A 19,270-nucleotide genomic window follows, 5' to 3' on the forward strand; every position below is an offset into this window, starting at 1 on the left:
AATATGAAGCGAGGGCCAGCCAACGAGAGCATACAGGTCGCAGTGGTGGGTAGTATATGGGGCTTTGGTGACAAAACGGATGGCACTGTGATAGACTGCATCCAATTTGCTGAATATCCCTGACAAGCCTGAATATCTGTCGAATATTCGAATATTCAACCAACCTGAAACTGTCTTTACCTCGGTACCAGAAATCCAGCTATGTATCATTWTTCCTTGATAGACAAAGGCCTGAAATGTATATGAAGCTCTTATTGGGGTGGCAGGTAGCCTAGTGGTTAGAGTGTTGGGCCAGTAACCGAAAGGTTGCTGAATCGAATCCCTGAGCTGACAAGGTACTGTAAAGATCTGGCGTTCTATCCCTGAACAAGGCAGTTAACACACTGTTCCCCGGTAGGCCATCATTGTAAATAAGAATTTGTTCATAACTGACTTGCCTAGTTACATTTTTTTAAATGGACCATGTGCTACAATGTCATCCCTATGCCTGTACAACAATCCTAGCAGTTTCAAAAGTTTTCCAAGGTGGGCATTTGATGTCACTTTCACAAGGGTGCAATGAACAACATTCATTGTGAATTGCTTGTGTCAATTAATTGTTGTTATGTTAAGTTTGACCACAAATCAGCAGTAGGAGGTGGCATTGATCAAGGTAGGCTGACATGTTTTTACCTGTCCTCTGATGTCCTGTGACTGGAGAGAGATTGGGTTGAGGTCAAGCACCCGATTAGCCACCAATCACCCCATTAAAAGGTGGAAAAATCTTACCAATCACACCATTCATATTGTGAATATGGTATCCCACACGTGGCTAATCGGCTGCGCCAAGGTGTGACCTCCGCATGTTTCTTGTACTCAACTCYGCATGTTTCTTGTACTCAACTCAGATGGGACGGACATATAGTCCTTTTAGGATATATTTAGTTCAGTTAACTGCCTAATAATTGCTCGAATTTTCCCCTAGGGTAGACATATATTCTACAGAAGTCTTTAGAATTAATTAGAATGAAATGAGGAAACGGAGGTGTGTCAATTCGAAGAAACTGTGAGGAAATACACCTCTGTTATTTCCTGCCAGAGAAACTGCGTCTAGTTACGTCAACGACCGATACTACTCTGATAACACGTTTTAGCTCTGCGGTTATGTCTTTTAATTTAGGTTAAATGTAGATTGCTGTTTTTTTTAATTAAATCTAAGAATAAGTATCAAATTGTTATTTCGGTTTCTTACATTTCGTGGATTAGTAWTTCAAAAGGCATGATGTTGGCTTTTTGTGGTTCACTGACATTCCTGATGGTTTTGGTCACAGCGGTTTCCACACTGGGTAAGTTGGTTAACCTGGATGAAAACTTAGAAAACTACATTGCTTTGATTGAAGAACAATGTGGGTTGTTATTATTCTGATTACAAATAGGAAGGGATGATTTGCGGTAATAGGCTTAGCTATGTAATAATACTGTAATAACAATTTTGTCTGTAGGTTATCTTTTTAAGTCATGGTGTTTTGCCCACTTGTAATAATTCGACACACTATGTACTAAATCAGCTCACATCATCTTTTGTCAGTATCCTAACCTCGAAATGTCCACAAATGATGTTAGAAAAATACAAATGGGCAGTAATTCTGAGAAGTCTGCATGTGTTTGAACCTGTCCTTAGAATAAACCGACTCTACAGGCCCCCCCCCCCCTCCCCCCATTATGTCTCATCCACCTTGTTTGAACCTGTCCTTAGAATAAACCGACTCTACAGGCAACTCCCCATTATGTCTCATCCGCTCCTCAATTACATTTACATTTAAGTCATTTAGCAGACGCTCTTATCCAGAGCGACTTAATTCTAACTATTAAAACCACAGGTTGTCAAATTAGTCTTGTATTGAATTCTAACATACAGTCGGTAGGCAACAATTTGCTTAGGACATAGCTGTTAGGCCTAAATAAATGTAATTTGATCTTACATTAGTTTACCTAAACTATAATGAAATGTTAACATCAGATTCCGTGGTATCATAATAAACCAAATCAAATTGTATTAGTCACATGCACCGAATACAACAGAGCCCCTAACCAACAATGCAGTTGAAAAAGAATATGGATGAGAATAAGAGATAAAAGTAACAAGTAATTAAAGAGAAGCAGTAAAATAACAATAGCGAGACTATATACAGGGGGGTACCGATACAGAGTCGATGTCCGGGGTAGTTGAGGGAGTATGTACATGTAGGTAGAGTTATTAAAGTGACTATGCGTAGATGATAGCAACAGAGAGTAGCAACGGTGTAGGGGGGGGCGCAATGCAAATGGTCTGGGTAGCCCTTCGATTAGATGTTCAGGAGTTTTTTGGCTTGGTGGTAGGAGCTGTTTAGAAGCCGCTTGGTTTAACACGGGTGGTTTAACACGGGTGTGGTGTGTGGTAAATCCCTGGACTGGTTATCTTCTTGAGTGCTTGCTTGGACTGTTAAACACTCCTGACCTGACGAAGAAACGTTGTCAATAAAAGTGATAATTCAGTGCAGACCTTYCTGTTCTTTTCAAGTAGGCTCATAAAACAAACATCAGTACTTTACTGTGATAAGCATGAGCAGGACAATGCTTAGGTGCTTTCTGCAATTAATTGTGGGTAAGGCAGTGTTGCAAAATGGGTTTAAGAGTTTATGAGAAGGAATTTTGAATGAATGCAGATGGGCAACAATGTAGCCCAACTCACCTGGACAAAGTAACACTCTTATTTGCTTCCTCATTGCTGCCAATATTTACCTGGCATTTTCAAGGAGGACAAAAGCAGTGTCTTATTACATTACAATTGGCTCATTCATCCCCCTCCTCTCCCCTGTAACTATTCCCCAGGTCGTTTCTGTAAATGAGAACGTGTTCTCAGTCAATTTACCTGGTAAAATAATGCAAAAACATATATAAATTAAAAAAGTTAATGGAGATCTCTGRTTGAGATGAGAGTTGTGACGTGTCGTTTGGTTGAACATATAGCTGTCTAACAGAAATTGCCCAAGGTGCTGACATGAGGAAGTTAGTGTTGCTCAATCACACTTTGATTAACAAATTATTTCATTTGATTTAGTGTGTATAAAGGRGTTGGTTATTTAGCAACAAAACYGACGCTTGCACAACTATGGGGCAAAACAGACAGGGTTGGCTTAGATTGTTGACAACAAACTATATTCATCCTTCAAATGTTTATTGAAAACAAACAAAATCATATCAAAGCGCTTTCGCCCCCATCGGTGAAAGTGCATCATTTTCGTGATGCGATTGATTGGGGCAGAAATCTGTGTGTTGTTGTGATACTTGATAGCCAGATAGTTAGCAACAATTACAAGAAGCTGCCATATGGGGAATCGTAGGTGGCTCGTTTTATCTTGTTATTGATACCATCCCTTAGAAAAAAGATTGCAGTTCTGAAACTGCAGGAAACGTGCAGTAACTGCAGTAAACTGTGGTATTTTGGACCCAGTAGTTGCAGAATAATTGCAGTGTACTGCAGTTACACTGGAAAATTACTGCAGTAAAAAAACTGTTATTTTGGAAGTAGTGTTTGCATCATACTGCATTTATACTGCACTCTAACTGCAATTATAAACTGGGTGGTTCGAGCCCTGGATGCTGTTTGGCTGAGCCCTGAATGCTGATTGGCTGACAGCCGTGGTATATCAGAACACATACCACAGGTATTACAAAACATGTATTTTTACTGCTTTAATTCCAYTGGTAACCATTTTATAATAGCAATAAGGCACCTTGGGGGATTGTGACGTATGGCCAATATACCACGGCTAAGGGCTGTGTTCAGGAACTCTGCGTGGCGTCGTGCATAAGAACAGCCCTTAGCCGTGGTATATTGACCATATACCACACCTCCTCAAGCCTTATTGCTTAATTATACCACAGTGCACTGCAGTTATAGTTATAGTGCACTCTGACTGCAATTTGTTTTCATAAGGGATGTTTTGAGGTGTTTTGACTATCATGCMTATGCTAAAATGTGCTAGCTAGTTAACCATCAACTGTAATGATGTATTTGAGAGACAAGTGCTCATTGTGCAAATGTATTTATAAGAAAAATAATGATTTGTTTTGTAGTCTAGATGACACCAATGGAGGATTGCCTTATTTAGCTTATCCATGGGGGTGGTTAMRGAGGARACRGGTTGCATCATCTCAGGGGCATCAACAAGCAGATACTGCATACATTCAATCTTCAAAGTTTAGATCACATATTGATTTGAAATTATACCTATGATTGAATACATAACTTTACCAAGACAGGTGGAACTGTTTCGCCTTTGCTCCAAAGCTGTTGCCATGAACAACCAGTCTAGTCAATGTACTCTGGGGAAGGTTCCCTTGGTACTAACCCTCATGAGCAAAGCCTCAAGATGTTAACACTGAGACTACCTGCATGGCAGATTCTTCACWTTGCCTGCATAAGCCTACTAACTAAATGTAATGTCTTCTTTTCCTGGACAGTTCCACCTCCAGAAAATGTGACAGTGAGCTGCAACAACTTTCAGACAACTGTTTATTGGAACTACAGTGAACTGCTTCGTCAACCTCTCTTCAAATTGAAAATAAGTAGTGATCTCAAGTGAGCTCTGCTGGTATTCTAATGAGTAGTAGCTACTACAGGCTACTGCTGACTTGGTTTTGGATGACTTCATAATGGCTTACATATGACATATACACCATGGTAGGAGGCTKGTGGGAGGAACTATAGGAAGATGGGCACATTGTAATGGCTTGAATGGAATGGTACCAAACACACATAAAGAACATGTTTGACTCCGTTCCAGAACTCCATTCCAGCTATTACGATGAGCCCGTCCTCCTATAGCTCCTCCCAATAAGTTCATCTGATATACACTATGGAAGAACAATGAGGGACAGTGTCCCAGACACAGATTAAATCTAGTCATGAACTAAGAAGCATGTTACAATGGAGATTCAAATATATTTAAATCCAGGACTAGGCTTAGTCTGTGTCTGGGAAACCGGCCCTGAATGTTTATTCATGTTTGTAATATCATGCTTTAATTGTTGATGAAATATGAGTTTGTCTAACTATACTGAACAAAAATATAAACACAACCTGTAAAGTGTTGGTCCCATGTTTCATGAGCTGAAATAAAATATCCCAGAAATGTTCCATACGCACTAAAGAAATATTATTTCTCTCAAATTTTGTGCACAAATTTGTTAACGTCGCTGTTAGTGAGCATATCTCCTGACAGTTGTATCATATAAAGAAGCTGATTAAACAGGATGATCATTACACAGGTGCACCTTGTGCTGTGGACAATAAAAGGCCACTCTAGAACATGTAGTTTTGTCACACAACACAATGCCACAGATGTCTCAAGTTCTGAAGGAGCATGCTATTGGAATGCTGACTGCAGGAATACCCAACAGAGCTGTTGCCAGTTAATTTAATGTTCATTTCTCTACCATAAGCCACCTCAGAGAATTTGGCAGTACTTCCAACAAGACTCACAACCGCAGACCACGTGTAACCACGCCATCCCAGGACCTCCACATCGGACTTCATCACCTGCAGGATCGTCTGAGACCAGACACATGGACAGCTGATGAAACAGTGGGTTTGCACAACTGAAGAATTTCTGCACAAACTGTCAGAAAACTTCTCAAGGAAGATCATCTGCGTGCTCGTCGTCCTCACAAGGGTCTTGACATTTTATCGGTAGATACTGTTACGAGATCCTGAGGGCCATTGTCGTGCCATTCATCCACTGCAATCATCTCATGTTTCAGCATGATAATGCACGGGCCCCATGTCACAAGGATCTGTACACAATTCCTGGAAGCTGAAAATGTGCCAGTTCTTCCATGGCCTGCATACTCACCAGACGTCACCCATTGAGCATTTTTTGGGTGCTCTGGATCGACGTGTATTGCAGCATGTTCCAGTTCCTGCCAATATCCAGCAACTCCGCACAGCCATTGAAGAGGAGTGGGACAACATTCCACAGGCCACAATAAACAGCCTGATCAACTCTGTACAAAAGAGATGTGACGAGTTGCATGAAGCAAATGGTGGTCACACCAGATACTGACTGGTTTTCTGATCCACGCCCCTATTTTTTTTTAAAGGTATCTGTGACCATATCTCTATTCCCAGTCATGTGAAATCTATAGATTAGAGCCTAAAGAATGTATTATATGAACTGTAACTCAGTAAATTCCAGTGATTTCCTTATATGAACTGTAACGCAGTAAATTCCTGTCACGTTTGTCGTAACGAGGAGACCAAGGCGCAGCGTGATTTGAATACATTCTTCTTTAATAAATGAAGAACACTTAAACAAACTAACAAAAACGACCGTGAAGCTAATATAACGAGTGCTGACAGGTAAACTACACATAGACAATAACCCACAAAACCAAAATGAAAAATGGCAACCTAAATAGGATCCCCAATCAGAGACAACGATAAACATCTGTCTCTGATTGGGAACCAATTCAGGCCACCATAGACCTATAATAAACCTAGACTAACAAACACCCCTAGATATACAAAAAACCCTAGACAGGACAAACAAGCATACCCACCCTCGTCACACCCTGACCTGACCAAAATAATACATAAAACATAGAAAACTGAGGTCAGGGCGTGACAATTCCAGTGATTTCCTTATATGAACTGTAACGCAGTAAAATCTTTGAAATTGTTGCATGTTACGTTTATATTTTTTTCAGTGTATATAATTTGATTGAAAAGAATAGCATGCGTATGTTATGGGCATCAGATACCTTAACCACAGGGATTAGCCTGTTACCTGAAACGATATCCTAACAGAGCTATCTGCTTATTCAACTATGACACATGATCTGTTGACAGTTTCTAACTATGTTTGTTGGTTGAGTGCCGTCTTTCTGTTAAATGTATCTAATGCTCCCTGTTTTTTGTAGTCTTAGTTTTCCGCTGGATTCCACTAAACAGCACCATTATGACCTCTCCCCCTTCATATGGAATGCTAAAGAACTGGATCGCTACTATGTGACTATAACGGCCAGTGATGAAACGGAGGAATCGGCATCTCTGAACTCCTCCATATTCACATTTARTARAYACCTTAYAGCTSMCATCGAGTGTAAGTACRATGTTTTCAAAAGTGGGTTTTCAAAGTGAGCATTGAAAACATACCAATATTTKTCCTCCTTGTAAGAAATGTGATTTCTTTGTGACATAAAAATGACATCCATCCAAGCAACAGAGAGGTACAGTATCAGTCAAAAGTGTTGACACACCTACTCCTTCAAGAGTRTGCAAAYTGTCATCAAGGCAAAGGGTGGCTACTTTGAAGAATCTCAAATATAAAATATATTTTGATTTGTTTAACACTTTTTTTGGTGTTATTTCATAGTTTTGATATCTTCACTATTATTCTACAATGTAGAAAATAGTACAAATAAAGAAAAACCCTTTCATGAGTAGGCGTGTCCAAACTTTTGACTGGTAGTGTGTATATATGACAAAATCGAGGTACTGTAGTCCTCCAGGTCAGTATATTGAGGTAGTCCTCCTCCAGGTCAGTATATTGAGGGAGTCCTCCTCCAGGTCAGTATATTGAGGGACTCCTCCTCCAGGTCAGTATATTGAGGTAGTCCTCCTCCAGGTCAGTATATTGGGGGACTCCTCCTCCAGGTCAGTATATTGAGGGAGTCCCTTTCCTGGTCAGTATATTGAGGTAGTCCTCCTCCAGGTCAGTATATTGCGGTAGTCCTCCTCCAGGTCAGTATATTGAGGTAGTCCTCCTCCAGGTCAGTATATTGAGGTAGTCCTCCTCCAGGTCAGTATATTGAGGTAGTCTCCTCCAGGTCAGTATATTGAGGTAGTCCTTGCTCCAGGTCAGTATATTGAGGGAGTCCTCCTCCAGGTCAGTATATGAGGAGACTCCTCTTCCCAGGTTCAGTATATTGAGGTAGTCTCCTCCAGGTCAGTATATTGGAGGTGTCCTCCTCCAGGTCAGTATATATTGAGGGTAGTCCTCCTCCAGGTCAGTATATTGGGGTAGTCCTCCTCCCAGGTCAGTATTGAAGTGTAGGTCCCTCCTCCCAGGTCAGTATATTGAGGTAGTTCCTCCTCCAGGTCAGTATATTGAGGTAGTCCTCCTCCCAGGTCAGTATATTCGGTAGTCCTCCTCCAGGTCAGTATATTGAGGATCCTCCTCCAGGTCAGTATATTGAGGTAGTCCTCCTCCAGGTCAGTTATATTGAGGTAGTCCTCTCCAGGTCAGTATATTGAGGTAGTCCTCCTCCAGGTCAGTATATTGAGGTAGTCCTCCTCCAGGTCAGTATATTGAGGGATAGTCCTCCTCCAGGTCAGTATATTGAGGGTAGTCCTCCTCCAGGTCAGTATATTGAGGTAGTCCGTCCTCCAGGTCAGTATATTGAGGTAGTCCTTCCTCCAGGTCAGTATATTGAGGTAGTCCTCTCCAGGTCAGTATATTGAGGAGTCCTCCTCCAGGTCAGTATATTGAGGTAGTCCTCCTCCAGGTCAGTATATTGAGGTAGTCCTCCTCCAGGTCAGTATATTGAGGTAGTCCTCCTCCAGGTCAGTATATTGAGGTAGTCTTCTCCAGGTCAGTATATTGAGGGAGTCCTCCTCCAGGTCAGTATATCGAGGGAGTCCTCTCCAGGTCAGTATATTGAGGTAGTCCTCTCCAGGTCAGTATATTGAGGTGTCTCCTCCAGGTCAGTATATTGAGGTAGTCCTCCTCCAGGTCAGTATATTGAGGTAGTTCCTCCTCCAGGTCAGTATATTTGAGGTAGTCCTCCTCCAGGTCAGTATATTGAGGAGTCCTCCTCCAGGTCAGTATATTGAGGTAGTCCCTCCTCCAGGTCAGTATATTGAGGGAGTCCTCCTCCAGGTAGTATCTTGAGGTAGTCCTCCTCCAGGTCAGTATATTGCGGTAGTCCTCTCCAGGTCAGTATATTGAGGTAGTCCTCCTCCAGGTCAGTATATTGAGGTAGTCCTCCTCCTCCAGGTCAGTATATTGAGGTAGTCCTCCTCCAGGTCAGTATATTGAGGTAGTCCTCCTCCAGGTCAGTAATATTGAGGGAGTCCTCCTCCAGGTCAGTATATTGAGGTAGTCCCTCCTCCAGGTCAGTATATTGGAGGGTTAAAGGTCCTCCTCCAGGTCAGTATATTGAGGTAGTCTTCCTCCAGGTCAGTATATTGAGGTAGTCCTCCTCCAGGTCAGTATATTCATTACTGCAGGCATTTTCTCTAACTCTACTCTAATACCCTTTTCATTTTATCTCAGGCAAGTTGGATTTCCCTGCTGTAAAAGTGTCAATGAAGGATATGGAGGTCACAGTTAGCTTCGACAACCCTTACCACCTGTACACAGAACTGAAWGAGTCTAGCATACGTGAAGAYGACAAACTCYTCCTTTACCATGTAACCTATGAAAATGTAAGTATGATGAAAATTGCCCTTAATTGGTTACAATCTACAGTATACATACAGAGGGTACACACTGGTCATATCCATTGAATTACTTTKCTCAGTGCATAAGTAATGATGACTAATGGATACTTAACGATGGTGTTGACATTAGCTGAATTACTGGTTGAATATTCTTTCTTCTGTCTGCAGACTRAAGGCTCTTCTAAATGTCAGATAAAAGACAAAGTCTGTCGTCATCACTTCACAGTCCRGGAGAACAAGGAGCARTACTGTGTTAGTCTGGAGGRRAATGCAAYGAGCCRCRACGTTTTKTTCAGCAGAATAGGACCCATCTGTGGCTATGAAGACAGTAAGTACACTACCTTTGTTGACATTACATTTTTTTGTTATATCTGGTCCAAGTARGCGTTATTTAATTCTAGCGTTTTGTTTGTATGAATTATTGCAGTTTTGATKAATTATTATAGTCAAAATGAATAGTGGCTATGGAAAGTTATCTTACAWTGRCATAGTATGCTAGTTAAGTGATTCAGTGACTGATATGTTTATCTATCTGCAGAAACAATTTCACTGGAATCATCTTTGCTCATGCTTTTGCCATTGTTCATCATTGGCATTGTGGCCTTTGTAGTCTTTGTGACAATAAGGCTCTGCAAGAGAAGTATGCGGGAAAGAAACTTGTCCAATTTTCCAAAGACTTTGGTAAGCGCATAATGTGTATGGTGGGTAACGTGCAATGTATGTATTATGTAGAATGTGTAAAATATAGTGTATATTATGTATACAGCAGTACTGTGTGTCGTATACTATTTTCYCCTCTGGGACAGGTTCATCCTATCYGATGCTTTTGCTTGTTGCTAGAACAGTATATGTTATCGGTTTCTTTTCTGGTCCAAAACAGTAACCATMCACCCTCTGAGCTGACTAATCTCARKTTGGMTATGTATTATTGTTTCACAGGCTTCAAWCCTATCAAACCCACATAACAAGAATATAATGAACCTGCCATGCGAGATCATAGCGCACATAGAAYCAGCTACCACCACATCCCAGAGCATGTTGGAAACTTCAGAAGAGGAAGAGGAGGAACCGACCACTAGCGTTGGATTTCCAGCTTACCTTCAATACTCCATTAGTTCTGGGCAGGTAGGAGAGAGCTTATTGGACAGTAGAAGCCAATTACGGTCTAAGCTTCTGGAGGTGACACAGCCATGCTCTGTGCTGCTGTGTGGAGATGACTCAGAGGAATCAGACTCAAGGACATTGGAGGTGGAGGACATGGATTTCACAGCCTCTGGCTATGACAGTCAACACATTCCTCTACTGGAGGTGGAGATGAGTGCAGGAGATGTAGTGGTGGGCTATGGCCCCACCTGAGCACCTCTGAACTCAGGCCTCTGTAAATCACACCTTTCACTGGATAGATGACAATGACATCACAGAACTGGTTTACCTAGGTACACTGTCGTGCCTCACTGATTTTCAATCACGTCTTCAGTGGTGTAGCTCTTCATTCAAAGATTCAATCATAGACACGCTTACTGACAGTTGTGGCTGCTTCGCATGATGTATTGTTTTCTTAACCTTCTTGCCCTTTGTGCTGTTGTCTGTGCCCAATAATGTTTGTACCATGTTTTGCTGCTGCCATGTTGCTACCATGCTGTGTTTTCATGTGTTGCTGCCATGCTATGTTGTCATCTTAGATCTCTATGTAGTGTTGCGGTGTCTCTCGTCGTGAGTTTTGTCTTATATTTTTAGATAACGATTGACACTTTGTAAATTGTTATTTTCTGTTGTTGTATTTCTGTTTTTATGGTCCCTGTGAGATTTCTGGAAATCTATCGCCAGTCCAAATCTGTGGGCTGAACTAATCATCAGTAAACTTTACTCAGGCTGTAAAAAACTTTTGGGTTGTTGGGCATTGAAATATAATTGAATAACCAAATGAATGACACTACTCCAAATCAAACAGACTCAGTATTTACTAAAGATATCCACTGACTTTTATTTTCTGTAATTCTTCTCAACAAAAAACACCCAGGAAGAATCTTTAGCTTTATTGTATAAGGTAGAATGGTTTGTGAACTGCACTCTGATGATTGACATGCTACCTTCAGAACAGTTGATCTATAAAAAAAACATCTGAATTACCCTGGTCCTAGATCTGTTTGTGCAGTCTTGCAGACTCTTACTGTCACGACCATAGGAGTTGGGGAGAGCACAAACAGATCTGGGACCAGGCTACATCAATCTCTGAACACTTCACAAAAAATGTCACACGGCCCATAGTCCTCTTGTGTTGGGGTCCTCTGCAAAATGGTGGCTGCAGGGTTGTTGTTCATCAGTAATCCAGTTAAGAGGATGAGCACAAAGTCAGTCCCAATTCATCTTCCATCTGGGCAGCTAAGAMAGCTTTAGACCCTGGACGTTGGAACGCAGGTTCAACATTTGTTTCTCTTGATAGACCTTTTCCTGTTTGAACGCCTCTTTGTTGGCCTTCTTTTCTGTTCTTCGCTCCTGTAGAAACATTCAAGCAATATGGTGTCAATGGTGAAGGACAAAAGCTGATGACACTTACATTTTTTTTTTTGTATAGAATGTGATAGATAGAGAGATAGAGATAGAGAGAGAGATAGAGAGATTTAAATGGAGCACACTATGACCATTGTTCCAGGAGCTTTTTCAACAATTTTGTTACCCACCCAATAATAAATGAATTCTCCACATGAACCCCCAGTAGGGAGGGCCAGACAGAACTATTAGTCGTGAGTATAGTAACCTACCTTGCGCTCCTCTTTGATGGCCTGTTTCCTGGCTTTCCGCTCCTCCTTGCTCTCCTCGCGAGGTCGGTGCTGTGTGGCGACGCGGGGCAGGTCTGAGTCGTTGATACGCTCCATGCGCTCAGCCTGCTTGGCTGTCAGGCCCCTCCCGGGAAGGACGTCCAGAGGAATGCCTGTCCTGGTGGATACTCGGATGGGCTTGGCCTGGTTAGAGAACACAGAAATACACCACTATCGGTCTGTACTGTGTAGCATCTCATATCAACAGCAACAATGGCCCTGAGCTGATGCCTTGAGTTCACAACTTAGTAGCTAATGTTGGGTAGGAAGACGAGCTAAAAGCCTCTCAAAATGTTGAACGTTAGACATGCAACTTAATACGTGACAATGTATTTCTATCTGTTATCTTCGCTCAAACAACCAACAGAGGAAGACATTTTTTACCTTTGGTGGATCTTTGATGATTTTTGGATGGTTATACAAATTYGAATAGGTACCTTGGATAGTAAAGAAAAACAGAAAGGATTTAAATATTAATAAAAAAAAGAAAATGTAGTAATTATGGTAATAAACATCAAGCCAATTCGTATGTCATCAGAACAGAATTATGTCATCAGGCATGTACTACAATGGTAATCTTAGTTACTGAGTTAGTTAGTTACTGAACAGACAGGTAATAGCAACACGGTTAGTAGACTCACTTACTGATAATGGTTTCACAGTCCCACTTCTCTGCTGGTGCCGTCAGGACAATGGTCTCCATCTCCTGTTCCTCTTCGTCCTCATCTTCCTCCTCCTCCCTCACCACTGGCAGCTCTTTAGGACCCAGGGCGTCAGGCCTCTGGTAGCTGAAAGAATAGAGTTGATTCAATTACTGTCATTATCTATAGTTAAACACAAAGACTTATGGTAATCCATTATTTCCAATGAGGACTTCCACTTCTGTCTTTATCTAAGAGTATTGCTAWGGCTATAGAGTTACACACACACTCACTCTAACTCCTTCTGTTTGAAGTAGTCTTTGATGACCTCCTCCAGGCGAGCACTGTCTGGCTCGATATGCCCTTCCAGCTCAGCGTTGTCCAGGGCCCCAATCTCATCCTCGTCAAACTGCTCGAAAAACTATGGGAGACAGAAAGAAACAAGTTTGGAAAACGATACAATGATATTAATTGAAATAATGGTTTGAATTAAATGAATATCATTAGTTGAAATTAGCACCTGAGTGTAGGGCTGCTGCGGGTGACCGTATTATCGCCACACCGGTGGTCAYGAGTCATGAAGCCAGTCAAATTCCACATGACTGTTTAGTCACGGTAATTAGGCTTCTCCAAGCCGATGCTGCTGCTGATGGTCATTAGTAGCCTACCAAACTGCCTGGTACTCAGCACTCGATTTGCCCTCTAATCACTCTGACATCAATGCAAATGTATTCGAAAATGTAATCAAACACTTTATGAGAGCCCATGAGCTCATGTTGCGCAACATTTCTATAGGCTATGCAATTGGGGGAGAAAACAGCGTGATAGCCACTAATAAAAAGAGGATCCCATCAGCTTTCTATAGGCTAGGCMTACTATATTTATTTCTCAACTTTCCTAATATTAAGCACATTGCTTCTCTTTACAACAGGAGTATAGCCTATCTGGCTGGCATGAAAATAAACCACGGGGAAAAGGGTCCCCCATTCGCTATTTAAGTGCATAGATGACATGTATTTTTCCCACTGCCCGTGTTGACACATGATAATGGTCAAATCTAAATAAAAATTCACACATGTTATTTAGTATATGTAAAGACAAGATTAAATCAAGAATAGTCTGATGGGTGACAATATTAGCCTTTCACTTGTGAATCTTTTTTTTGTGTGACTTGTTTGAATCATAGTCGCACACCTCATGTAGCCTAGCCCATCGGCCTATATGTTGTAATAAGGTTTGTATCGCAACTAAAGTGGCCAAATAACGTCTTAAAATTAAGCACATTAATCTGCTTTACAAGGGGTGTAGAGCCTAACTGGCATACATAAGCAACGCAAGAGTTTCAAGTTTGGGTAAGATAATTTACACCATACAAATGCACCTTAATAATAAAAGCATTACATACATAATCGCATTTGCGGTCACTTTTGATGAAGGTGTTTTCCGCTAATGGAACATTTGCGCTTATAATGTGAAACGGTGAATAGTTTATCAACATTTTAAGCTAAATGTTCTGATCTGTTGCTTCAGCCACATTGCATAAAAAGTTTTTGTTGATGCTAGTGGTTGTATTAATTGGGATCCATTGCATCCCACAACTGTCCCAGACTATGTTTGGAATATTTATTTCTCGCACAAAATAGATAGACTTTTGTACTATGGGGGATAGTAGATTGACATATGCTAGTGCTTTTGCTGTTCTTTAGGCCTACTCATCTTGTTGGCTGACAAAAAGTAAATGTGGACAGTTCTTCTAAGATCTTYAATATGCACCTCGGAATTGGATAAGGACGCCCGCAGTTGCGCCCGTCTTAATTTGTAGCCTGTGAACAAGACCCGGTCACATGACGGAGAGCCGTGTGAGTGAGAGACGCTTCGGATTGCGCAGCGCACTCCGGGCCGCAAAAGACATGAATTTTTTTAGGGTGCCACAAAGCAGATGCCGCCGTGAAATTCGAGGCATTATCAAGTGCTTGTCGAATTGTCTATGAGAGGCTATTGGAGAGTGTACAGGTTGCGGAAAAAAACAAAGCAGAGCTCATGCATTTTCAAGCAACTTATTTAAAATCATCATTAGAGTCTCATCATGCAGCCGTACAATGTATTAAAAATCAAAACCCAACATGTATTAGACTTCTTAAAAATGTGGAAGCCAGGAGAGGCTAAATGTGTTTATGTCAATTACYGTGAGACCAACAGTTATTTGCTTGACAATCAACAACTGACTAAATTGTGACCGCCACAGTGTTTATGCTGTTAGAACAGCCAGTCACTCAMAGTTTATCTTTACCAAAGGTCACAAAATGCAACCCAGGTCCAAACCCAAAAAGGATGTCGAAGGCTCACTGACCTTCTCAAAGCGGTCATCCAGCAGCGTGAGCTGTTCGTTCCTCCTCATGACTGACGAGGTCATGGAGTATTCTGTGAAGCGAGTTTTCGTCTCCTCGTCCATGAACATGAACTCCCKGGGGCGCCCCTCGCCGTCCTCATCACCAGAGGCAACGCCCTCAGAGTCGCTCTCCTCTTCCTCTGTATCCTCCCACTCTTCATCATCGTCACTGCAATGAGAGAGACAGAGGTTTCCAACAGCACAAAGAGACTTGGGAGAGCACAGCCTTATTGTGACACGACTTCAATTAGCAGATGTTAACCAGCTCTCAGTAAGAAACTGAAACCACAAAAAGCAGTCCTCTCTCTGAACAATTGTAACATGATTGGTGTAGCTCAAATTAATGGGACTAAGGGTTGGTAAAAACAAATTAAACTGATATAAAGTATATATTCTTACCCCACGCCAACAGCTCCATTGACATCGTTGGCCTTCAAAATGAAATCGTCATCCAGCATGTTGTCTGGGTCGTCAAAGTCAAAGTCCTCATCGAGAGCAGCTACGATGTCTGGGTCCATGTCCAGCCTGGGTCCTTTGAGACAAAACATGAGGGACAAGAGTTAAAAACTTAAAGAATTCACTGATTTAGAATAATGACCTGGCGTTTGGTTTTGTTACTGACGAAAGGCCTCTTACCTGAGATGGGGGCAGCTTTGTTCAACATTCCCACCTCCTCCTCAAACTCTGACGCAAACACAGAGGAGGGCAAGTTGAAGGAGACGGTCTGCTGAAGTTACAAAAGCATGTTTAATACTTTCATTTATCACAATTACCTAAAAAATCTGGCAACCCTACTCACTGTGGCTATAAAATGCAAAGTGGTTATTCATAGAAATGTAGTCATGATAGCTAATGTTGCCCCCACACCCCATCCTACAGGCACTCTTACCACAACCTATACAATATCATTAAAAACAATTTTGAACCTATATTTAACTAGGCAAGTCAGTTAAGAACAAATTCTTATTTACAATGACAGCGGGTTAACTGCCTTGTTCAAGGGCAGAACAACAGATTTTTACCTTGTCAACTCTGGGATTTGATCCAGCAAACTTTATGTTACTGGCCCAACGCTCTAACCACAAGGCTAYCTGCCACCCCATCAGGAAAGCCACGGTCATGTGTTGACATGTCACAACTGGGGAAATTTGATCTCACAAATGCCAGCCTTTAAAAACTACTCCAGCTATCTACATTGTTAACAAAGGATCAGATCATTTCACCTTGTATTTACACCATAAGCGGTTTGGTCCAATATATAGCCCAAACATTTACACAACCGTTCCACTCCGCAACAACCACTGGACCTCCTGCTAAACTTACAGGAGTAGCCTTTTCCTCCTCCTCCTCCTCCTCCTCTTCATCGTCGTCATCATCATCCCCATCCTGGAGGTCATGGGTACGTTTGCCTCTCTGTGATTTGCCGGATGAAGCCCACTCTACGGGCCGAACCGTTTTTCTCAGGTGCTGCAGATAGTTGTAGTCGTCGTCGAAAAACACCCCAAACTCCCTCTGCTCCTCTTGCCGCTTCTCCACCTCCACCTGAACACAGACAGAGTAAGTGGTTACAGACTGACACAAAACATACAATTGTGCACATAAAGCAGGATTATATGCACCAAATATCTTGGTTGTCCTTGGCCAATGAATATCTTCAACAAATATGTTTTTGACTTGAAGTTTAACTCTTCTACTAGGATAAGTAGCCTAAATATTGTAACCAATGGATGTCGTTTGATGAAAACTGTGACCATTTCTTCCATTGAAACACTAAATACCTTAGTAAAGTCTGGTACATGTACTAACACAGTGGTTCCCAATAACCTGGAYGTACTTTGTCTATCCACAGGGGGTACTTGACAAGACTCTCAATCAAATGTATTTATAAAGCCCGTCCTACATCTGCAAATGTCAAAGTGCTATACAGAAACCCAGCCTAAAACCCCAAACAGCAAGCAATGCAGATGTTGAAGGACGAGACTCAAGACTCATGAGACCATAGGTCCTACTGGTAAAATGCACACGAGCAGTACTCAGGGCAGAGCTAAATTCAGTTGATGGTACAGTGAGTAGTTTTCTATGCAATACTCATGTAAACACCTTACTCTGTTTATCTTAGTCGATGTAAACATACACCGATTAAAACACTTGCTTTTCTGAGCAATCTTTCAAATTATTTGGGCATGTAAACACCTTAATCGGCGTTCCAGCGGTGTATTTGATCTGCGCTGGCGAGCCTCCTTTAGCACGAATGAATTGAGTTAGGTACAACTGAACGTATGCGTCTTRCAAGTAGTTTTCACATACAAACTGTACATGTTCGAACTCAGAATTAAATATGCTTCCCGAAAATAACATGTTCACTGTGGTAKAACGTTTATTTTGATTCGCGATTTTCGGCATTTATCAGAGCGCCAACAGGTAGCCTTTTCAGACGTGTCCATGTAAACGGATTAGGGGAATTGTACTTCTTGGAAAACATGTATATGTTTTAATCAAATTTATATTCATCTGACTTTCCACAATCTCATTTTGTGCGTGTAACCATACTCAGTAACTGGAAAAGGTTGGGAACCACTGTACTAACACGTTACCTTTKGTGCGGGTAGGAGGACATGCTGCGGTGCCTTCTCGTCAGCAGCGAGGGGGTCCCTCTGACTTCTGTGGACCAGGTGGAAGGTCACCGCTTTCTTCTTGTCAATAAATGCCTTCTTCCTTTTATTAGGCTAGAAAAGAAAGGCATGTAAGGTTAGATAATGTAACTTGTTACATAGTCTTAGGGTCAACTGTATCGGGCTCAGATGCAGCAATATGTCAGTGACCTGTGTTGAGTKGTCACTGTTCATCACAAGCCCTTTGTACATGAGGGTCAGGCAGTAATGTTACACAAATAACTAGTTTGAAATGTAAATTGTTGTTGATGGACTAGCTAGTTAGCTAACAACAAACACCAACACACAAGCTAGTTGGTTGGCTATTGCTAAATCTATCAATCTCACCCATATTTGAAAGAACAGATATTAGCTAACTAACACATTTGGTTTAATAGTCATTGACAATCACAACAGTTGGTATTATGTATGTAACGTTAGTAAGTTAGCTACTTATCCGTCGACATATATATAGCATGCTAAGCTAGCAAAGCTAAAACAACGTTGACAGCTGAAAGTGTGCTTACCATWGTTCAATTGGACCGCTGTGAAAACACTTTTAAAATATTTTTACAAAAACGTTTGTTACAGTTTATCTCGCGCTAAAAGTGTAATTTACGGGGATTTAAATAGAWWWWWWTTKTCAATGTTGTTTATCCACGCCGACTCCTTCCTCACACGCTGCTTCTACCATTTTGGAACAAACCATTTCACAGGACAAAAGGGGTGTAATTTGTCCACTTCATACACTATATCAGATTGCTATACATTCTTSAATTTGTATTAATATATTATGTTGCCAAAGTATGTATTCTCTGTATGAAATAATTATTAATTGAAAACCAAGCAACTGGAATGTAAGTAGCCTGGCGGGTAGGAGCRTTGGGCCAGTAACCGAAAGGTTGCTGGATCGCATCCCCGAGCTGACAAGGTAAAAATGTGTCGTTCTGCGCAAGGCAGTTATTTTGTATATATGTATTATTCTTATTTTTTTTTTAATGAACAAATCAATACAGAAAGTACATGGGGGAAGACAAGTATATATAAATAATATACAAAGGACAATTGGGCTAGGGGGTACAATATCACATTACACAAGGACCTTAAGGGACAGATATACATTTATAATTCTAACAGCTTTTTTGTTAATATAGTTCCATTTCTTTTTGTAAGGTAAGAAATGTGTTTTGTTWATAAATTTACATTTGTGAATATGAAATTCGGCCAAAAGAATAATGAAATTAATTACATAAAATTGTTTCAACTTATTTCTATCGTAGGTAAAGAATCCAAGCAGTACATCT

At 41.2% G+C, this 19,270-nt stretch overlaps 2 protein-coding genes and 1 long non-coding RNA gene across 6 annotated transcripts in view; 1 reads left to right on the forward strand and 2 right to left on the reverse strand.

The window, feature by feature from the left end:
• LOC112068005 (uncharacterized) overlaps nt 1–1,017 on the reverse strand; it is a 9,815-nt gene extending 8,798 nt beyond the window's left edge. For both annotated transcript variants that reach the window (XR_002893501.2, XR_002893500.2), the window contains exon 1: nt 769–1,017. This is a non-coding gene — a long non-coding RNA (uncharacterized lncRNA). The remainder of the gene's footprint in view (nt 1–768) is intronic.
• Nucleotides 1,018–1,059: 42 nt separating this feature from the next.
• LOC112068004 (interferon gamma receptor 1-like) lies at nt 1,060–11,414 on the forward strand. 2 transcript variants are annotated; one of them, XM_070437991.1, is made up of 7 exons: nt 1,060–1,325; nt 4,486–4,603; nt 6,943–7,124; nt 9,300–9,451; nt 9,635–9,794; nt 10,005–10,147; nt 10,406–11,414. In XM_070437991.1, exons 1-7 carry the CDS (start codon nt 1,259–1,261, stop codon nt 10,820–10,822), a joined length of 1,239 nt encoding a protein of 412 aa, XP_070294092.1. In that variant the 5' UTR covers nt 1,060–1,258; the 3' UTR covers nt 10,823–11,414. The 2 variants fall into 2 exon arrangements, with proteins under 2 accessions (XP_070294092.1, XP_070294093.1); XM_070437992.1 differs by lacking the exons at nt 1,060–1,325; nt 4,486–4,603 and adding an exon at nt 4,610–4,705.
• Nucleotides 11,415–11,425: 11 nt separating this feature from the next.
• On the reverse strand, nt 11,426–18,698 carry LOC112068006 (protein LTV1 homolog). Of its 2 annotated transcripts, none has more exons than XM_024134990.2 (11): nt 18,494–18,698; nt 17,910–18,041; nt 16,639–16,857; nt 15,952–16,039; nt 15,715–15,847; nt 15,277–15,484; nt 13,220–13,347; nt 12,931–13,073; nt 12,670–12,722; nt 12,229–12,429; nt 11,426–11,962 (listed from the first exon to the last, which is right to left on the reverse strand). In XM_024134990.2, the coding sequence occupies exons 1-11, from the start codon at nt 18,494–18,496 to the stop codon at nt 11,849–11,851; spliced, it is 1,422 nt and encodes a 473-aa protein (XP_023990758.1). In that variant the 5' UTR covers nt 18,497–18,698; the 3' UTR covers nt 11,426–11,848. The 2 variants fall into 2 exon arrangements, with proteins under 2 accessions (XP_023990758.1, XP_023990757.1); XM_024134989.2 differs by having other exon boundaries at nt 15,952–16,042; nt 18,494–18,697.
• Between the last annotated feature and the right edge of the window lie 572 nt (nt 18,699–19,270).

Source organism: Salvelinus sp. IW2-2015, unplaced genomic scaffold, assembly GCF_002910315.2.
Source record: "Salvelinus sp. IW2-2015 unplaced genomic scaffold, ASM291031v2 Un_scaffold19, whole genome shotgun sequence".
Classification (NCBI taxonomy): domain Eukaryota; kingdom Metazoa; phylum Chordata; class Actinopteri; order Salmoniformes; family Salmonidae; genus Salvelinus; species Salvelinus sp. IW2-2015.